Genomic DNA, 18,801 nt, shown 5'->3' with positions numbered 1-18,801 from the left:
CCATTACACTGTGAATATCAATACGGTACACTGTCAACGTTAACGGCACCAAATAACACACCTCATTCGGTAACATCATACTGGCAACGGCCAGACCAGTCTTTCAACTGCCTTTATACTTAAATACTAAAATATGTAAGTAGGAACATTTTATCAGGTCAAGTGGCTTTATTGTCATATCCGAAATATTATTTGATATTCAAATTCCCCGGATCTGAGCTGGAGTCGGGGGACTGCTGTATGGAGACTGAAGACGCCTATGCTTTCTGTGCACCTGGTTCTGTTCGTGCTGTTACTATCAAGTGTATCTGTTTAAAGCTCTTAATTGACTTACCGTTAACATCATTTGGCTGGTTTGTATTTTGGATTTATGTGTATTGATATGGTACATGTAGTCGTTACTGCATTCATATTTCGTCTTTGCATATTACAGAGTTAGCTCCCTTGCGGGTAGGTATCGATTGTTACATCATTATTTTTTTAGTTTTAATCAAAAGAGAGACATATCCATACTGTTATAATACTTTATTTCATGTACACGGTACACAATCTCTGGAATCATACATAACATAAAAAGGGATTTAATGTTTAACAAATATAAGTGACATTGTAGAACCATTCTAAATAAGTATATAATTATATTCTAGTTTCCTTCAGTGGTAAGTAAGGCTGAACATGTACATTTTCATAAGACTCCGTGCTATAAAATTTCACCTGTGATTTCAATCATGGCACTATTTATATTCATGCTCTATTTTCCTATTTAGTGACTTGTGCCATTCCCATCTGCTTTGAAACCTTTAATACAGTCACCGTCTATTTACAATTGTTTAGAAATTACTCAATCAAGTTTGATTCCATCATGATAATAAATTAATGAAAACTAAATGTACTTAGACGATCATCTGACATTAACTCAATTGTCTTACTCGTAGTTTTATGGAATTACAAGCACGGTATTCATTCACGCCCAATTTGTTTTCCCAGCTATGGCAACAGTGTTTAAAGAAGTTTTTTTGCGTTATCACTTTTTTAATTAAGTCAAAATAATCTTTAAAATGTTGGAGTACAATATTCCTTTAAACAACATTTGGATTTTTTTTCAGCCTCATAATTTGAACATAATGTTGGAATACATACGAGGTGATTTCTACAATCTATATTTGTTTAATTAAACAGTCGTCGGGTTGTTGGTTTTGTTAGATATATTGCACGGTATGTAATACAATGTAACGGTGTACAGTTTATAATAGATATAATTGCTTAAATAACTGCTTATTGAGTTACTTTTCTATCACGATTGATTCTCGTTATTCCGAAGTATTAAATTGGATATTGTTCAGGCGAAATTATTCAAGAATTCTTCGAGATATCAAGTATCGGAATGAAGAAATTTGCATTTTTATATATAAAAAGAAAACTGCTACGGTTGTTCGTTGGAGCCTCCTGTGCAAGACATAATGTTACTTAATTTAGGAAATAAATATTTCTGACCTTCATTACTTGAGCGTCTATATTATCAATGGCCATTCTTGGTATAAACCAGATCCGGATACATGTGCAAATAGTTCCATTACATACTACTGGGTGTATGGCGAAAACTATACACAGGTAAGTATTAGGTGTCGAAAAAAGATGACAATACATCAGGTACAATGGAGTTCATAATACAATGCATTGGAATATCGGAGAATGGGGAATTTCTTTGTATGGGTAAAGCTATAGATTTCTTAATGATTCGCCACTTGATATACGCATTATTTTACAATTAACTTTATTTTACCTGAATTTTCTCACCTTTATGTAAATTAGACATCGTGAACAGGTGCGTGGCACACGCCGTTACCAGAAATAGACATTTCACTTAAGTTTATTTTTTTCTCCCGTATAAAACCCAGCTGCTGATCATTTCTATTTTGTTTCATGCAAATAGTTTTATAGCCTTTCTGTAGAGTTCAAAATGAAAACTGTTATTGGAAATCAATATGGCTGTTATATCAAAAAATGAAACTAATAGCCGTAAGTGTTTTTATATTATCAAAATAATTACGGAGAGTCATTTTGAAATAATAAGAATCAATTATTACCTGTCCACCTTCAATCTGTCCCGATTTCTTTAAAACATGTAATTTTCTAGTTTACTGGACTGCATCACATTCTTAATTCAATATCTCGGATGCCATTCCATTTTTTTTAAATTTTTGTATCATGACTGTTATCCCCGTGGTTAGTGGTGCAAATCCATTGTACATCCGTTCAATAGGAGAATAAAAAAGATATAGTAAAAGGTAGCCTTTCAGGCCTACAACTATGGGGTCTTTACACGGCAAATATCAGACCGAAAACTGAAAATTTATGGAGCATAAAATTATATTTAATGGATATGTATTAACATTGATATCGGTATGTCTGTCTGGACCTTAACGGGAATCTTCCTTTGTTACAATCTGTACCTGTATTTGATATTAGATAGCACTTAATGTGATTATCAACCGCAACCTGTATTTTTGGGTGACGAGTTTCGACTGTACTTTATTTCAATATAGAATCCTAATTTCTATTTCCGCTCAATTGATATGATCTCGCCTGTCGTGGAATCTTGCGGTTTGATGTCTAAATCAGGAGTAAATCAGCATCTTCTTATTATTTTCTCATCCTAACATACAAGAGTGGCTTTAACTGATCAACATGGTGTGATAATTCCCGTTGTGATAGTCATATCTCCATAAATGATATTTTTTCTTTTGTAAATGAGCAACTTGTTCAACTGTTCCAGACAAATAAACCAACAAAGGAAAAAGAATAACATACCCAGTTTTTGTGAATCACTATCTGTTTAAAACATTGACGATACTATTGCTTTTATAGAGATGATTTTAAGATCTTAAATACATTATTTCGACCCGGATGAACACAGAGTGCAAATCTTTTCAGAAGGTGACGTAGTGTATTATGGGATAGAGAATACAGGCACGCGCGTTAAGGATATTCAATCCTACAACTGATGTTAGGGACAAGATATACGAAGGCCGAGTGACGTTTCTCTCAATAAATGGCGCCCGTTGCCCATTACAGTCAGCAAAACTGTCGCTGTCCAATGGCTCGTGAGAAATAGAGTATACAATTCGTGGCAGTAGTGTTGTTGCTTGTCTATTGTTAAAAGATTAATATCGGTCAGATTAAGACAACACATCAGTTAAATGGCCATTGTTTGTTACCGTAATCAATAAAAACAGATATATTTTGTTTATATTGTTAATTCATTGATTAAGCATATATTTGTCTCTCCCCAATTAGACCGGAAACGGTCGATTTTCTGATAGGTGATTAACAAAAAATCATTTAATTTTCACGTATTCTCCCATTGACACATTATTCAATCTGACGCACTCGGTTTGTTTTAAAACAACTAAAAGTTGAGTAGGCCGCCATCTTAAATGAGATAAACTCGAGTGACAGGTTAGCTTGGCGCCGACATTAGCTTTAAACTTTTGAACAGAAAAATGATTCCAGAACATGATAAAGCTGAAGACGACATCCTTTTCGTCATTTACTGATAAATGATAATTATTGTTAAAGGCCTAGAGTTGTTCCAGTACATAGGCGCTAGACGTTGATATGTCAAATCGAGTTTTACCTCTAACCTCTCTATTGCATATATCTCATACGATTTGTTTTGTAAACTTCTAAACTCATATAATACGTTTGAGAAGTATCTTCTTTTAAAATATAAAGATTTCGAATTTGAGTGCATGAATATGACGATTTACTTCTTGATTTGTAAAATAAGTCGAACAGAATATGATACTTCTATAAACTTGATGAATTCAAATAACATTGATATAAGGAGGAAATTAAATTACTATTGTCTCATTGATAATCATGATTTATTATATACTATTAGATGTACAATATCATAGATCAATGTAAAGTTATATTGAAAGAAGTACTGACAGTCTGGCAGCAACTTTCAATTTAACAAATTATTTCAAATGACAGACAGTTACTTAACCTTTGACTTTGTAAACTGACCAATGGAGAACTAGAGGACTGTCTTCATATAGAAAAGTTTAGCTGTTGTTTCGCCAGTTCTTTTTGCAGTTTCTGTGAGGGAATACAACCTATCATGTCGTTTTATAAATAAAGTAAATTTCTAGCACTGAACCAAAATAAATACTGTGCGCAATTGGACTTAACAATGATGGGCAAACGTTTCATGAAGCAAAACTTTTCCAGCATTCAAAAGTCGTACAGACAATATACCGAATCCAATATAATGTAGCCTATTCCAGAATCCAGTTTATGTGATATGTTTAGAACACAGTGACGTCAAACAAACATCAGTTTATCATACATAGAAACTTGATAACTGTACTGTCCTATCAGAATTTCCTGAATTCAATGAATTTTGTGAGGATCTGTCCGATTGGTCCGATCTATGTGACAACCGATCTGATTGGTCCGATCTATTTGATAAACTGTCTGATTGGTCAGACCTACGTGATAGTCTATCTGATTGGTCAGATCTATGTGATAACCTCCCCGATTGGTCAGATCGGTTTGACCTGTCGGAACTGTGACGAGACACATGACTTGTTTTGTCCGAAGGCGAAAGATTGCACCCTGTGACCTCTAACACTATCACATTGCCATCATGGTCTGTCGTCTGCCACCTCGTGTCCGACAGTGGCTTACACACATTGGGAAATAACGGAACGATCTGCCCTACATCCGTCACCCTGAATTGCAGTTTAACACAGTCTAAAGCACGAGGTTTTATGTCTGATTGAATTTTCTTCAGTGCGAACTGCACATCGTAGTTCAAATGCGTATGAATTGTGAACAAACAGAAGTCGTTCCGGTTTAGATCAGGTTCTGTTCCAATAATGATCTTATAGAACTGAACCATATCATTCCAGTTTTCTTCACTTGCAAACACAACCACCCGTATATGTTCCTTCCCATAATGCACTTGCCGGACCGCCCACAGTGGCAGATCCTCGGAGGTGTAATAGAAGTCCTGACTATTGTAAGGGTAGGGGTTTACCCGCCCACGTGACACTTCCTCGGAATGGTGAAACTTCCAGGGAGATTTCTCAAAATGTCTTTTGGCGTTTTGAATTCGTTCGCATCCCAACATTCCTTCTTCGTGCAGAAACACCATCAGAGAGACGCTTGGCAAGTATGACGTTTGCATTGAAAAGGATTGGTTGTCGCCGTCACTGAAATCTGTCCTTTCAGATATTTTAAATATATGCAAATCAGGATCAACCCAATCAATAACGGGCTGGTACATATCCATCATGGGATAGATCTCGTGCGCGTCCGCAAGGAAGTGGACAGTCATTCTGTAGGGGTCACTCAGCATGATGGAGTCTATATCCGAGTTACCAGATAAACTGATGTTCTCACTCTCTGTTTCTGAGCGCAGAGACCCGATAGATGAAATACTGCTCCCTGCAAAACAAGAAAAGATGGCGGTTATTGGAAATGCATGTCACTAGTTGTTGACGTCTGCTCGCCTAATAGACTCTTCAGCGTTACATCGCGTCGACTTCCCACAGAGTAACTAGGCTACAATGAAGAATCAATTACTACAATTCCCATTCGAACAATACTAGTGGCTATTATCTCTAAGAGACAGTGACAATTGATATATCTCTCTAATGTCATAATGACTTTACATCTGAGTGGTCATGATAGATGGGACTTGTTGAATACACGTCGTTATTAGCGAAGCTATTCATTTACATATCAATCACTCTTCTAATCTTATCATTGTATCCCTTGCATAATTTAATGGACATTGATAAGAGGATCCTAACTCCGTATTGAAATATCAATATTGACCATTCAAGAATCCGCATTGTGCTATTTGAACATTATTGATTTGTAATCTTTAACTTTGCAAAACAATTTCAATGCGTAGTTTAATCAATATTTCAGTTTTAGGTTGAAACCCAATATGACATAACACTGTTAAAATATGAATTAATGAATTAAATCCAGTTTAAACGGTTGGTGAAAACAATCAAGAACATTACATAATGTGTAAATACTGTCCTAAAACTTACCATACTTTTCCTACATGTGTAACCATTTGATAAAATACCAATTCTGTTGTTCCAGGTACAACCTTCCTCTCTAATTACAGGTAGATTACAGGTATATTACAGGTGTATAACTGATATATAACGGGGATTAAGGTTTGACCCCGTGCCAATCACATCTCTACATAATGTATGTCCCAGAAATCCGTTTCTCGAGAACAAGAGAAGCCTTTCTTCCCCGTGACCTAAATCCCTAATTCCTTTGTTAGGCTATGTCAACGTAGCACGGACCACAGGCTGAGTACTGTTTCTTATTATAAGAGGATAAATCCATCCTTATGGCTATGTGGTTAAGCTAGAGGTATCACGTTAGGAAGTTTGGATGTCCATATAGAATCTGTTGTGACATGCTTGGAGGATAATCAGTTGACCATGTAAACTTTCAAACAAGACATTATATACGATATGAAATTCGTCAGCTTTTGTATTAATTTGTTATCAAAAAGAAATCCACATTAACTGTAGACTGTAGAAAGCAACATAATTTTCTTTATCTTTTGAAAAGTAATCCGACATATTTTAAATAATATTATGAGTATATACAGTAGCAATTACAAAAATATATTATTTTACACATACTGGAGATTTAATGCATATTTCTAAGGACTAAGGGATTTTCAAATTAAGGAAAGTGATGTTATCAGATTATTGAAATAATTTTGAAATCGAATGTTTTGTCAAACTTTTTGACATTAAGACAGTTTGGGTCTTTGTTCTAATGAAATATTTTCTGTTAGTGTAATGATTGACTGAAGTCACAATACTTTGTAATCGATCATCAACGAATACGACATTAGGTCATTTAAATGTACTTTAATGTACAATTTTACTCCAGTAAGACGCACCAATAAGGGAGGGGAAATTATATTAAATCACATTTGGTGTAGGTACAATTTGATCAGATAATAAAAAAAATGTTAAAAAGAGGCAAGTCGTGTCTAAGTTGAGGTCCCCCACCTTATTCTAACAGTTTTGACAAAATACAAATGTCCTTTTTGCCGCTTTACACGCGGGATTCCATGATGCTTTTAGTTGACAATGTGAAAAAGTGATCAGGTCAGAGTGAAAACAGCTGTCTAAATGTTCCTGGTATATTTTACTAGGGTGTAGATTGACGCCGATATGGAATTTACCTTTGTCTTTACTTTCAGTTTCAATGCCACTACACTCATAGCGAGAAGTAGCAAGAAGAATGTATTCAGTGAAAGAAGATAAACAAAAACAATAAAACACGGTGAAACTAGTCATTTGTTCTGGCAGTAGGTATCACCTATTTTGTTTCACAGTAAATGGTATAGTTGTGAATAGTTTACTATGCCTGCCCAACCCTTGAGTCATAACAGATGACTCCAAGGTACTGTTATTTTAGACAATATCAGTTAGTAAATTCTGTAGCTACAACTGAGTAAATTTGCTGTAGTCTTTGTTCGACAAGATGAATCATTGTTTTATAATAAACTTAAGAAATCAAGATAAGATCGTATTATTTATGGAGTGAATGTACAAAGGCTCACGTCTTAAACATATGACACGTTATATCTTACCTATGTTTAAATCCCAGCCATATTTTAACATTTTACTTTGTGTAGCCGTTTGCTTTGAGGTCATTGTTCTAAATGTTGTTAAATGCATACTATAACGAGAAGGGCTTTGTTCAATTATCGTGCGAGGGGAAGGTTGATAAATGTGTGTCCGTATTAAAGATTGGTTGTAAATGTGCAAAAGAGAAGAACTTACCATCATTGGACGAGTTTGAGGCGGAAGCGGACAGACTGCCACGTCTGGACCTGAAGATTATAAGAAAAAGGAATATTTATTGATATGTATAAAATTACTACGACAACAATGCAGAAGAGAGAAATAAATAAATAGTTAAAAACAGATGAGTAAATTAGTGAATGAATGACGTAAAAACAAGAATGAATGAAGGTATGTTTCAATAAATGACAAAATGGCTGGATGGATATTTGGATGAACGACTGAATGATTGAATGATTGAATGAATGAATGATTGGATGAATGAATGAATGAATGATTGGATGAATGAATGAATGAATGAATGAATGAATGAATGAATGAATGATTGAATGAATGAATGAATGAATGAATGAATGAATGAATGCATCTTTTTTAGATAATATTCTTCTATTAGGAATTTATGTTCAATGTCCTGTATTCTCTCCGTCTCCGTCAATGGATTTCGTGATTAAGTCTGCTTCCCCGACCCTAGCACAATAAAATACACGACAAACGACATTGTAACCAACACAACATGGAGGTAAGTATGTATAATGTTTCCGGTGATGAACGTCCACACAAAGCTACCTGTGTTTGGTGCTCTCTCTACCTGTATACACCTGAGTGATCCAGGTGTAACCAAGAACACCTGTCCCCTGACCCCAGCCTAGGGAGGCACCCTAACGGCCCACCTACCATCTTGGTACTGAAGGTGTTTGTTTACACGACGTGGAAAGAACCGCCACAGGTGTAAAGTTCAAAGTTTTCTCAATGAACCTGATTCTTCTTTCCTAGTAAGGTTTTCCACCAAATTACGAGCATACATAACCATAAACAATACTCCTGTTGTTTCCATTGCTTTGGTTAAAGACTAGCAGCAGATGATTTCATTTATGTCATCAAATTTCGATATAAAAATTCCATTAACATGACATGGAAGAATTCATACATCAGGTAAGGCAATGGAAAGGTCAAATGCCCACAAAATAACCACAATATTTCCTAATTACTTTCAAACAGGTAAAGGTCTTAACGGTTGATTAGAATTTGTCAAAATGTGCTAAAAAGGTGTGATACAATTGAATTAATATGATATACATCACTTACCTACACGACATTGCTGAGAATATGATATCAGTGGCCAATAACTTTGATGAATGATACATTGTGTGTGCCTAATACACAGCGAATCATGCCTTTAATGCCATAATGTATTTATCAAGGTGTGCACATTAAAATGCGATTGGAATTTTATGTTTGTTGAAAAAAGGTAAAAATATCATTAAACGAGTACCAACATGCTGTTTACATCATTGTCTAAATCTGTTCTATAACACCTGAAGCAGTTCCAGCCCCTAAAGAATTACAAAAACATCAACAATGCAGTGTCACGTTACTCTTAAGGTCGTTACAAAGAAAGTGAAAGTGTCACACCAATTTTTGCCAAGTCATATCAACAACAATTCAATTTCTCATCACAAAGAAATTAGATTCATATTATATACATTATCCTTAAACCTACTAAGTCCCCCGATCATTGTCAGATAACGGTTGACATCCGCAGTGTTTCTCTATATCCTTATGAAAACAGACAAAAGACTCACGGAATCCGTGACTTTCTTCCTATGTAGAACTCGTGTGGGGCCATACAGCAGATTAAAGTACTAGTTCGGTGTGAAAATGAGGACATCATAGGCAACCTTTAGTAACACCGTTATATCCACATCGGCACCATATTGCCTCGGATTTAATATAGTTTTATCTTCATTTGTTCAATATTAAATTTACTAAGTTATAAGATTTATTCTGGTTTACATGTTTAATTCAGATTTTCTGGAACATCATCTTCCACTTGTTTGAAATATCAGCTAAAACGGTACGTAGAATGTCCTTTTGCTATAACTGGTCTTCATCATCTCGCATGATGGCGCCGTAGTCAGCAGCTATACCATTAATATTATAACTAGATTGTATCATTCAAAGAATTTCTAACGGCAACCGGGGTGACGTCATACCCATTCAACACACTTTGTAATGAGTATTTGCTCGTGTTAATACCATATTACCATCGACTGATGTAAATCGTAAAGGAGACTTCCGGTTTTAATGTTTAATAATTAGCCTCAGCAATTTCTACCGGAAATACGTTGCAATATTCAATACGGAAAATACCGGAAACAGACGATTGCAAAAACTCATGCACAAAATTGCTAATATTGCCCATGATAAGCAGACAGTAATTGGTTTTGATTGGATTACACTTACTTTGATGTTTTAAACATAATTCTCCCTGGTTTCCTCTGTATTACGTGCTGTCGAATGTGGTTGTATCAAGAGAGGTTCATTCTATTTGGTACATTTTACTCCATTTGGGAATTATAAAAGTCATTCTTCAAAGAAGGGGAAGTGTACACTCATTAACAAATTATAGCTGGCACCAGAATAGTCCAAGCTTACAGATTTACATCCTTTTACGTTGTATGTTACTGTAGTCTGTCGAGATTTCAGTTATAGGTATTATAAACAGTAAGCCTTCATTTATCGATGACAAATCAACATCAAACTTAATTACGTCCACCATCACATTGTCTCCGTTGCTAAGCAACGATATGACGTGTACCTAATCCAATACGGTCTTAATGCTAACTGATGCTAAAATTTACGTTTTTGTCTGTTTATGGAATCCAGTAGCCTGTCAGAGGCAGTCGTCAGGAACACGACATCTTGAAAACATGACAATTACTTAGGAATACTTTTTTATTTGTTAGGCCTGCCAAAGGTAACAAATTGTATATCAATGTATTTATATATATTTCTAGAAGTTCACAATATGATAGAATGCTGTTACACTTCAGCTAAACTTAATGACCACAAATAAATGAAGAAAGATCCCGATAATCCACAACTGATTACGATCTATGGTGCTATAACTCTGGTGTCGGTGTGTTAGTTTTGTTTTGGATATGTTTACAGATGAAACCCCAGATGATCTTAAAAGTCTCACACAACTCTAGAAACTATCTAAGTTGTTGCTTAAGAAATAAATATAAAATATATTAAGGCAACACTTATTGGTCCATGCCTCGAGTTTCTCAAATTTTCATGAAATAAACACTAAACAATGGAATGACACTTAATTCATGGCATTCTTAAATGAATGTTTGAGCTTTTCATCATTACGTATGGAAAGAAGGAATATTATTTTACTAATTGAAACATTTAAGTACAGGTGCTATGTATACGAGCATTTCGTTTGGCATTATCAGTCATTGGTTAACCAAACAAGTGCAATGACGCCACGTTCAGTTTATGGTATTTCAGAAGATAACACTTTAAATTATACTTGAATGACGGCAATCATCCATAAAAATGTATTTTTGTATGATCCTCGCTATATCGAGGACAAAAGATAGCCCATATCACCGTATAACGAACTATGTTCCAGTCCCATACTCGGATAACAGGATGACAATGACTTTTGTAGTCTCCATATAAACCATGTTTATAGCCTTTGAAATAAATCACTCTAGTTTTCTATCACTAGTTTTAGCAGGTAGATTTCACTTCCCATCTCACATCCCGCTGGTTGATATATAATTTATTGTCCCTCCAATCACCTCATGACAAAGGGAGACCATTCAATGCGACCCTATGAGGATACCATAAAAGCAGCAGTGATGTCGATAAAATCGCCATTATTTTATAAATTTGGTATGATGACTTTATTGGAGTTATTGTCCTCACGTTCAGCCAGATTGTATCTGTACTGGGTCTGGAATCACTGGACAGGTCCATCCGTGTACTAGCTGACCATCGCGTCATCTACAGCTTGACGAAAAATCAGCAACAGTCACAGTTTTATAGTGTTATCAATTGTCACCATCAATGAATGTCAAGTTAAAAAAACCTGAAGATATCGTTGAAAATATTTAAAATTAAAATAATGAGAAAATTACTTAAATAGGAAGTAAGTTCTAGCTGAAAGCTAACCATACCTCGTGTAAACCCTACAGCTGCTCTTGTTTTATCCGTGAACGGGAGGGACAAAGGTGTATGGAAATTTGTTATCATGGAAAGCATGAAAAAATAATTTCACAAATATTTTTTTCACGGCTAATAAATTACTATCAGATGTTATTGCTTGGTAATGTGAAGGTCGTTGTGAATTTGCTGTGAGCGAATGTTTTTTATTGGAGAGACCAGTGTAATATTTGTTACTATCATACAAATCAAAGTGTTACTTTCCGTCACCACTAAATTTGTGTTCTTTTTTTTCTGGAAAGACACCTCTCTGATGCAGGCTGTTTTTATCAGCATTATCCCCGCACTCCATTTTTTGTTCGATGTGTCTTCAGCGGCGTGTCACTATAAAAAGAGTATGTGTTTACTATTGCAAAGACGCAACACTAATATACCGCAGCCTCCCAAACATACAGATATTCACACATATAACACAATACATGGTATACTGTCCTTTAATAGCATTAGGTTGTTATTAGGATGCTAACCCCATTCAACCAACCAACCTTTTCTGGTAAGTAATCACAGGTGAGTAACAATAATTACATTTTTTGATTTAACGTTGGATGAACAAGAGAGAGGTTCTTTAAGATTTGATTGCAGTATGGAACTAATACACATTGGACATTATCTAATTCTACTGAAATCACTTTTTATCATGGAAAGCGCACATCCAGAAATGTAATCATTACTGTGAATCAATAAATATCTACTAATTTAATTTACTAGGAATCCGCTGTAGACCATTCCTGGATAGGCTCGATCACATTCCACAAATTATGTCTGCAACTATTAATTGTTAACAACCCTGAAGGCACGTGGAGTCGGCCATAAATAACTCATAAAATTGCATGGGTAATGCACGTGCCGTAAGCTGGTTGCGAACACCAATATTTTTTCAGCCTACATACCATTCGTACGATATTTGCATGTACATGGCTCTGTGTCCAGAATTTATTTTTCATTAATATATATCATAACATCGGTTGTACGAATCCCATTTTCATGATATTTTCAAGGGTCAGATGGACATATATCACCATAATCAAAACAAATAATGTGTGGAGGTCTCGAAAATTCAGGTTACATTGGATATGAACAAATCTTTGTATCACACATAAGCTCATTAGATCGTTATTCCCAGGAGGGATTCGGGGGTTCGTTCGATATGTAATTTGATAAAACCGGGATTAGTGAGACATCGGTATAATTATAATGTGTCTGGGTTATTGATAACCAGAACAACAGCCTACAATAAATTACCATATATGACACGTGTTAATCCTTCAGAATGTAATGCATGGATACGGTAAATCGACATAATGAAATAATGTGCAATCATGTGGAGGAAAACAAGATATTCAGCAATTTATATAATTATATATTTATATAATCTACAATTCTACAATGACAACTATAATTTTGATGCTAAAACTAGAACAACGACACGCAATGTCGATGAATGTCATCCAACAGAGAACGCATATTTTCCCTAACCAGCTGGTCTGGTCACGTATATTTAGTTATTAATGGCTATTCTATGTTTGCATATTACAAAGTTATCAGCCCTTGTGGGTAGATATAGATTGTGACGTCATGTGTTTGCGAGCGTCACGTCATGCATTTCAGAGAAAATAACGAGAATTTCGCTCTCAAAATAATGACGTCAGAACAGAAACCTATCCGCAAGTGAGGTAACTCTGTGGTATACAGAAACGGCATACTTTGTTTATTGATTTTATCTGTTTTCAATTAGAATTTGTATTTTGCTACGAAGTTTGCGTTTTCTACGTTAACTGAATGCGTTTGTTACAATGATGTCTCGATGATTACCCTTTTCCACAATGAAAACGCTACCTTAGAGCGATGTTGGTTACTATGATTGTCTTTGTGTATCTGTATCTATGTAAAGGTAACATAAACCACAAGGTAGTAAACAACTGGAGACATATTGGTCAATACCCTAGCCCAGTTTTTCTATAGCGTCTCCCTCCCTATCGTTATTAACACTTAATATACTAAATCTGCCAGGTGATATCAAGGTAGACGTGTATTTACACCCGAGTTCTACCCTATTTAGCCCACTCGGAAACACTCTTCTTTACACAATAAAGAAACATAATCCGGCTACAAACACATTGACGTAAAAATAGTCAATTTGTCTGCACTCGAACCCATATCCAGATACAATGCAAACACCAGGCCAATAGCCACAGTCCATAGTAAAAGGGATTGATATCTCAAGTGGAACTATCACTAGCTTTGAAAATTGAGATCCTTTTTCTCGCCTTAATAGGTCATCATATCGTGGCCTGGATTTAGTCTCAAAGGGATTCAACGTCATGAACCCACTTGGTATACATACAGTAAGGAGTGGTCGCCTTTGTAAATAGAAACTTGAAGTATTTATATTTAGAGTTTACCAATTTTTCAATATTAGTTATAAGCTTATAAGGACTACTTACCAGTAATACTGACTCGCGCCCTTCCGTTTAGAGGATATATTTGTTGTTGACATTATTGACAATTCCCTGGTCTGTATTTTCTAACATGGCGGCCACAGGATTCCCTGTTAAATCTCTACACTAGTATGGCTTGGCTTACAACCTACGTCCGATTTTCACCTGCCCCAATTGTTTTCCTTTCTGATTATAGTATTTACAAAGCAATGTCGTTATACCCGTAACATAAAATAAAGTATTGTAAAGGCCCTACACGGGTGGGGTCACGCGATATAGCTACATCTACTATATATTTTAATGGATGACTATAATATTCTATTCTATGGTCATACAATGTTCTTTTCTAAAGAATTCTATGTGAAATTATTTAAAAACAATACATATTTGGTATATTATTAACGTGTATTGATTTTCCAGTGTAGCCTATGACTCGGTCCTCCCCATTTAGACCACCTTCGCTTGCGGACTGTTTATTCATAATTACCAGACATTATAAGCTTGAGTGAGTCTTATTTTGTGTATATGTACTCTATCGAACGATGAATCAAATTTCAAATAATTGGCTAATCAACTTTGAGCTGAAAAATATCAACATACTTTCTATCATATGTGTAACTATTAAATAAATACCATTCCAAACAGTTTTGGTAGTAACCGGTGTCAGTGTGTTCATTTGCACCCTACCTAATAGCAGTGTACGATTATCTTGCATTGCTTCATTTAATTGGAATCGTTAACAGTTTGAACAACATAATAATGACACTTGTCGAAATCAACAGTATCGAATTACAGGGGTTTTGTTATTTGACCTGCTATTGTAAGCATAACGACAATTTGAACAAATTATATTTTTGAATCATTTTAAGCTGATTAGGTTACACCTATAAGAATCATATCATTGAACGAATTTATTTAATTCTTAGGCAAGGATAGGCTCTAGGAATTTTACCCCTTTTTTAAATTTTTGTGAAGATATTTTTTAAAAAAATCAACACCAACTATATCATAGACTAAAACATGCGTAGAATGATGTCCAATTCGCTTGAAATTGAAAACAATTTTGATACCAAAATATTAGATTTTGTCTAAATTATGTGATATTGTCAGAGGGTAGAAAGGCAAAAAGGCCGATGAAATGAACCGTTATTGAACTACCACAACAGATGTATGTGACAAAACTAAAAACTGTGATAATTAAATCAGCTTTCCCATTACAATATAGCTCCGACTGTAATTAGATAGTGCCATTATCTCTGTCCCCCAGTGATACAGAAGGTCGCTATCTTCATGCTACATGAATTCAGGGCAGGTCGGTAATCAGCATGTATAGTCGTTAGACGCTCACCGAATCGATATAGCTGTTGCATGCTTGCGCATTTCATTTACCTGTTATCCTCAGATAAGAAATATGGCTGCACCTGATAATTTTCCTTCATATGATATTAATGAAAAGCTACATTGCCACCGCACAGATTCGAGTTTTAAATTGAAACCTGGTCTAGAGAACGTTAACACCTCTGGGACGAATAATCTTCCTGTTATGCAATATAAAAGTAAATGTAAAGGATAGTTTCGTATTTGATTGCGCGTTTCTTCTTTTAGATTTTCCAATCTATATGAACATTTAACGGGGAAAACTCAAACAAACAACACACAGTTTTTAATGGATATTTAAAGATATAAGTTCTGGTTTTGTTAAGTTGTTGAATTGGTCCAAGGTCACTATCAAATGTATGCCACAGTAATCGATATATGCTATGAACTGAAATGTGTAGGAAATGTTTATTATACAATAAGTGACAGTCATGATAGCTTTTATGCAACACACAATTTGTAGGTCTTGAGTATGGAACTTCCGCTCTGATTTGTTCATGCACGTTATACAACCGTTATAAAGGTATTGAAATGTAAACATGTTGAAATGAATGAATCGAGACTTTATGTATAAATCAACATAAATGGCTGACGTGGACTCCTTGACAGTGGTGACTTGCAAAACATTAACTGCCAAAACGATGTCGTTTTTTAGTACTAGCTTATGTCACATGTAATTATACTATTTCTTTTATAAATACTATTTTGTTCAAAGTAATGGATCCAATTAAGTACTAAGAAAGTAAAGATGTTTGGCGCGGGATCACACCTTAATGATAATGACATCGTCTATTGGCCACTTGTGAATTATCTGTAGGTGACAAATGGACCTCTTTTACAGTGGAGCTTTATGGAACACACTTGGCGAACACCTGTGTTGAATACATTTTTAAAAGTCTTAATAAACGAAGAAATAGCAAATAGCGAGATTCATGCAACACAAACATGCGGTTCACAACTAATGTTCAGCTGGAAAAGGTGCATTGTATCTAGAACAAATCAGTGTTTACATGGTCAACATCCACCAAAAGACAGAGGTTACAAACTAATGTCTGATAAAGGTCGTTGTTGTGAGGATATCACAGAATAAGACCGTTTACAATGCAGACAGGTGTCTCATATTTTGGTAGGTTTGGACTCCTTATCAAAACAGAAAGTGACGTACTGTGAGAAAAATATTTCAACACCCCTGTATACTGATACATGTATTTGTATATTATGATGTTGGATATATATGTTTTATTTATTGTCATGTTATATTGATTTTTGGCTTCATTATTCTCTGATAAAAAAACACAGATTGTGAAAACATGCATTTGATAAAAATCATATAGATCTATGATCCATTATTGTTTTCCCTTTATTCCTGTTACATTAGCAGTATAGTCAGTATTGCGTATATTTCATTCCAACCACCAGTACGTGTTGCTGAACACATCGAACTGTTCAAAATAAATTTCGAAAGTCTGTTCAAATATTTGCATTTTTTCAAAATGATATAACGAACATTGTTTGATAACATCGCTTGACATCGTACGTGCTGTTAAACAAAAGCAACAGGATCGTGGTGGGCCGGGCGGTGATTTACCGTTGTACGATCGGGTAATGGTTTAACGCTGGTAGCACACGTATTTATCACTCTAAGACGAAGATCATTGGGCCTTCTAACGACGAGAAAATGCAGGTGATCATCGATGTAATGACCTTTCATATCCCTAATGGCATTAATTATATCGTCATTCAAATTAACACTCCGAACAATACAACATATCTACGTGCTGATGGTTCTAATTTCGAAAAATGTGGTCGACATGGTAACCAAGCGTTACTGCGAGTATGATAAGAGAATAAAACGTTTAGATAACCGGAAAGTGACCAGGTTCGAAGTCATAGATTATCTATCGGTTCACTAAGCCTTGACTTGTTCACTGAAAAACATTGAACTGATATTTGTAGATTTGTAGATACGAGTTTAAAATGTCACCTTGAGCGTAGATAGAAAATTCAAAGATGGAGAAATCTTGATAATGCTCTTAAAGTGTCAAGAACATTTGACTTATGATGGTGTATCCCAATGGGTAAGTTTTCATCTCCATTGATAAAATCACTAACGATCGACACATTCACTTAACAGGTCCCGAACCTTTTAAGCATGCATCGTTTTAAAGTCATTTGTAACCTGTAATACAGTAAGTATCTCCTGACAGTGACATTGGATAACAACTAGGCTTTAACATGATTGAAAGGTCCGGAAATAAGTCGATGTCAAATTGAATGTATTCGATACAGTTTCATTGAGTGAAAAAAAAAGAAAATAGCAAAATATGCTTTATGTATCAATAAATGTTTAACATGTTACTAAAATATGCCTATAGTAGCACTGCCACAATAGTAATTCGTTTGAATAAGGAAGCATGATCTTAGTTTCTGCAATATTTATTAATTGAAATAAGTAAGGACCTTTAATAATAAAATGATTGAGTAAATGAAAAGGAATTTGACATGAAGTAATAACTTATGTAAAAACATCCTCGTTATTGCATTATCTTGTGTTTATAACTATGAACCGATACAAAAACATAACTTAACTAAGATAAACACATTTCACTGATGTTTCATCTCTAATAAAAATAATAAGAAAATCGATAAAAAGAAATTTTAACTTAAATTAATCAGATACTTGATCAATATAACGTCTAACCATTGACCTACCAACTTTCACGTTTTATAACACGTCAACATTCAATAAGAAACATGAAGTATCGTGAGGAATTGTCAGTGATAAAATCGGCGGATCATGAAAGTGCTTGAAAAGCTCCATTGTTGTTCAGGGTGGAAAGCCCTGACATACACTTCATAACAGATTAAATATTACGTCGATGTTTGAGCTAATGAATAATACGTATGATAACAACAAGTACTTTATCTGCTGACAATGATGAATCGGGTTTTTTTTAAATTGCATATCGAATGGCTTGAAAATCGATCTCTATAAGCACCCGCCCGACGTTTACTACTAGGACACCTCTTCTAGGTGCATTTATTATAATTTGGTCTATTAAATTTTTTCGGAATCTTAAAAAAAAAATCCAAAATCC

General features: G+C 34.9%; 1 protein-coding gene across 2 annotated transcripts in view; it reads right to left on the bottom strand.

The window, feature by feature from the left end:
• Positions 1–510: 510 nt before the first annotated feature.
• The window catches only part of LOC138307206 (protein FAM124A-like), a 54,994-nt gene continuing 36,703 nt past the window's right edge, over positions 511–18,801 (bottom strand). Inside the window, exons 1-3 of one of the 2 annotated variants that reach the window (XM_069247842.1) lie at positions 14,333–14,498; positions 7,848–7,897; positions 511–5,457 (exon numbers count right to left, since the gene is read on the bottom strand). In XM_069247842.1, coding sequence (XP_069103943.1) covers positions 4,349–5,457; positions 7,848–7,897; positions 14,333–14,385 — 1,212 coding nt within the window. In that variant the 5' untranslated portion in view covers positions 14,386–14,498 and the 3' untranslated portion in view covers positions 511–4,348. Of the gene's footprint in view, positions 5,458–7,847; positions 7,898–14,332; positions 14,499–18,801 lie in introns of those variants that run through there. The other variant, XM_069247841.1, reaches the window with a different exon arrangement.

The sequence above is a fragment of the Argopecten irradians genome, chromosome 14, assembly GCF_041381155.1.
Source record: "Argopecten irradians isolate NY chromosome 14, Ai_NY, whole genome shotgun sequence".
Taxonomy (NCBI): Eukaryota; Metazoa; Mollusca; class Bivalvia; order Pectinida; family Pectinidae; genus Argopecten; species Argopecten irradians.
The sequence above is the reverse complement of the archived record's forward strand: the minus strand, read 5'-3'. Positions and strand labels throughout refer to the sequence as shown.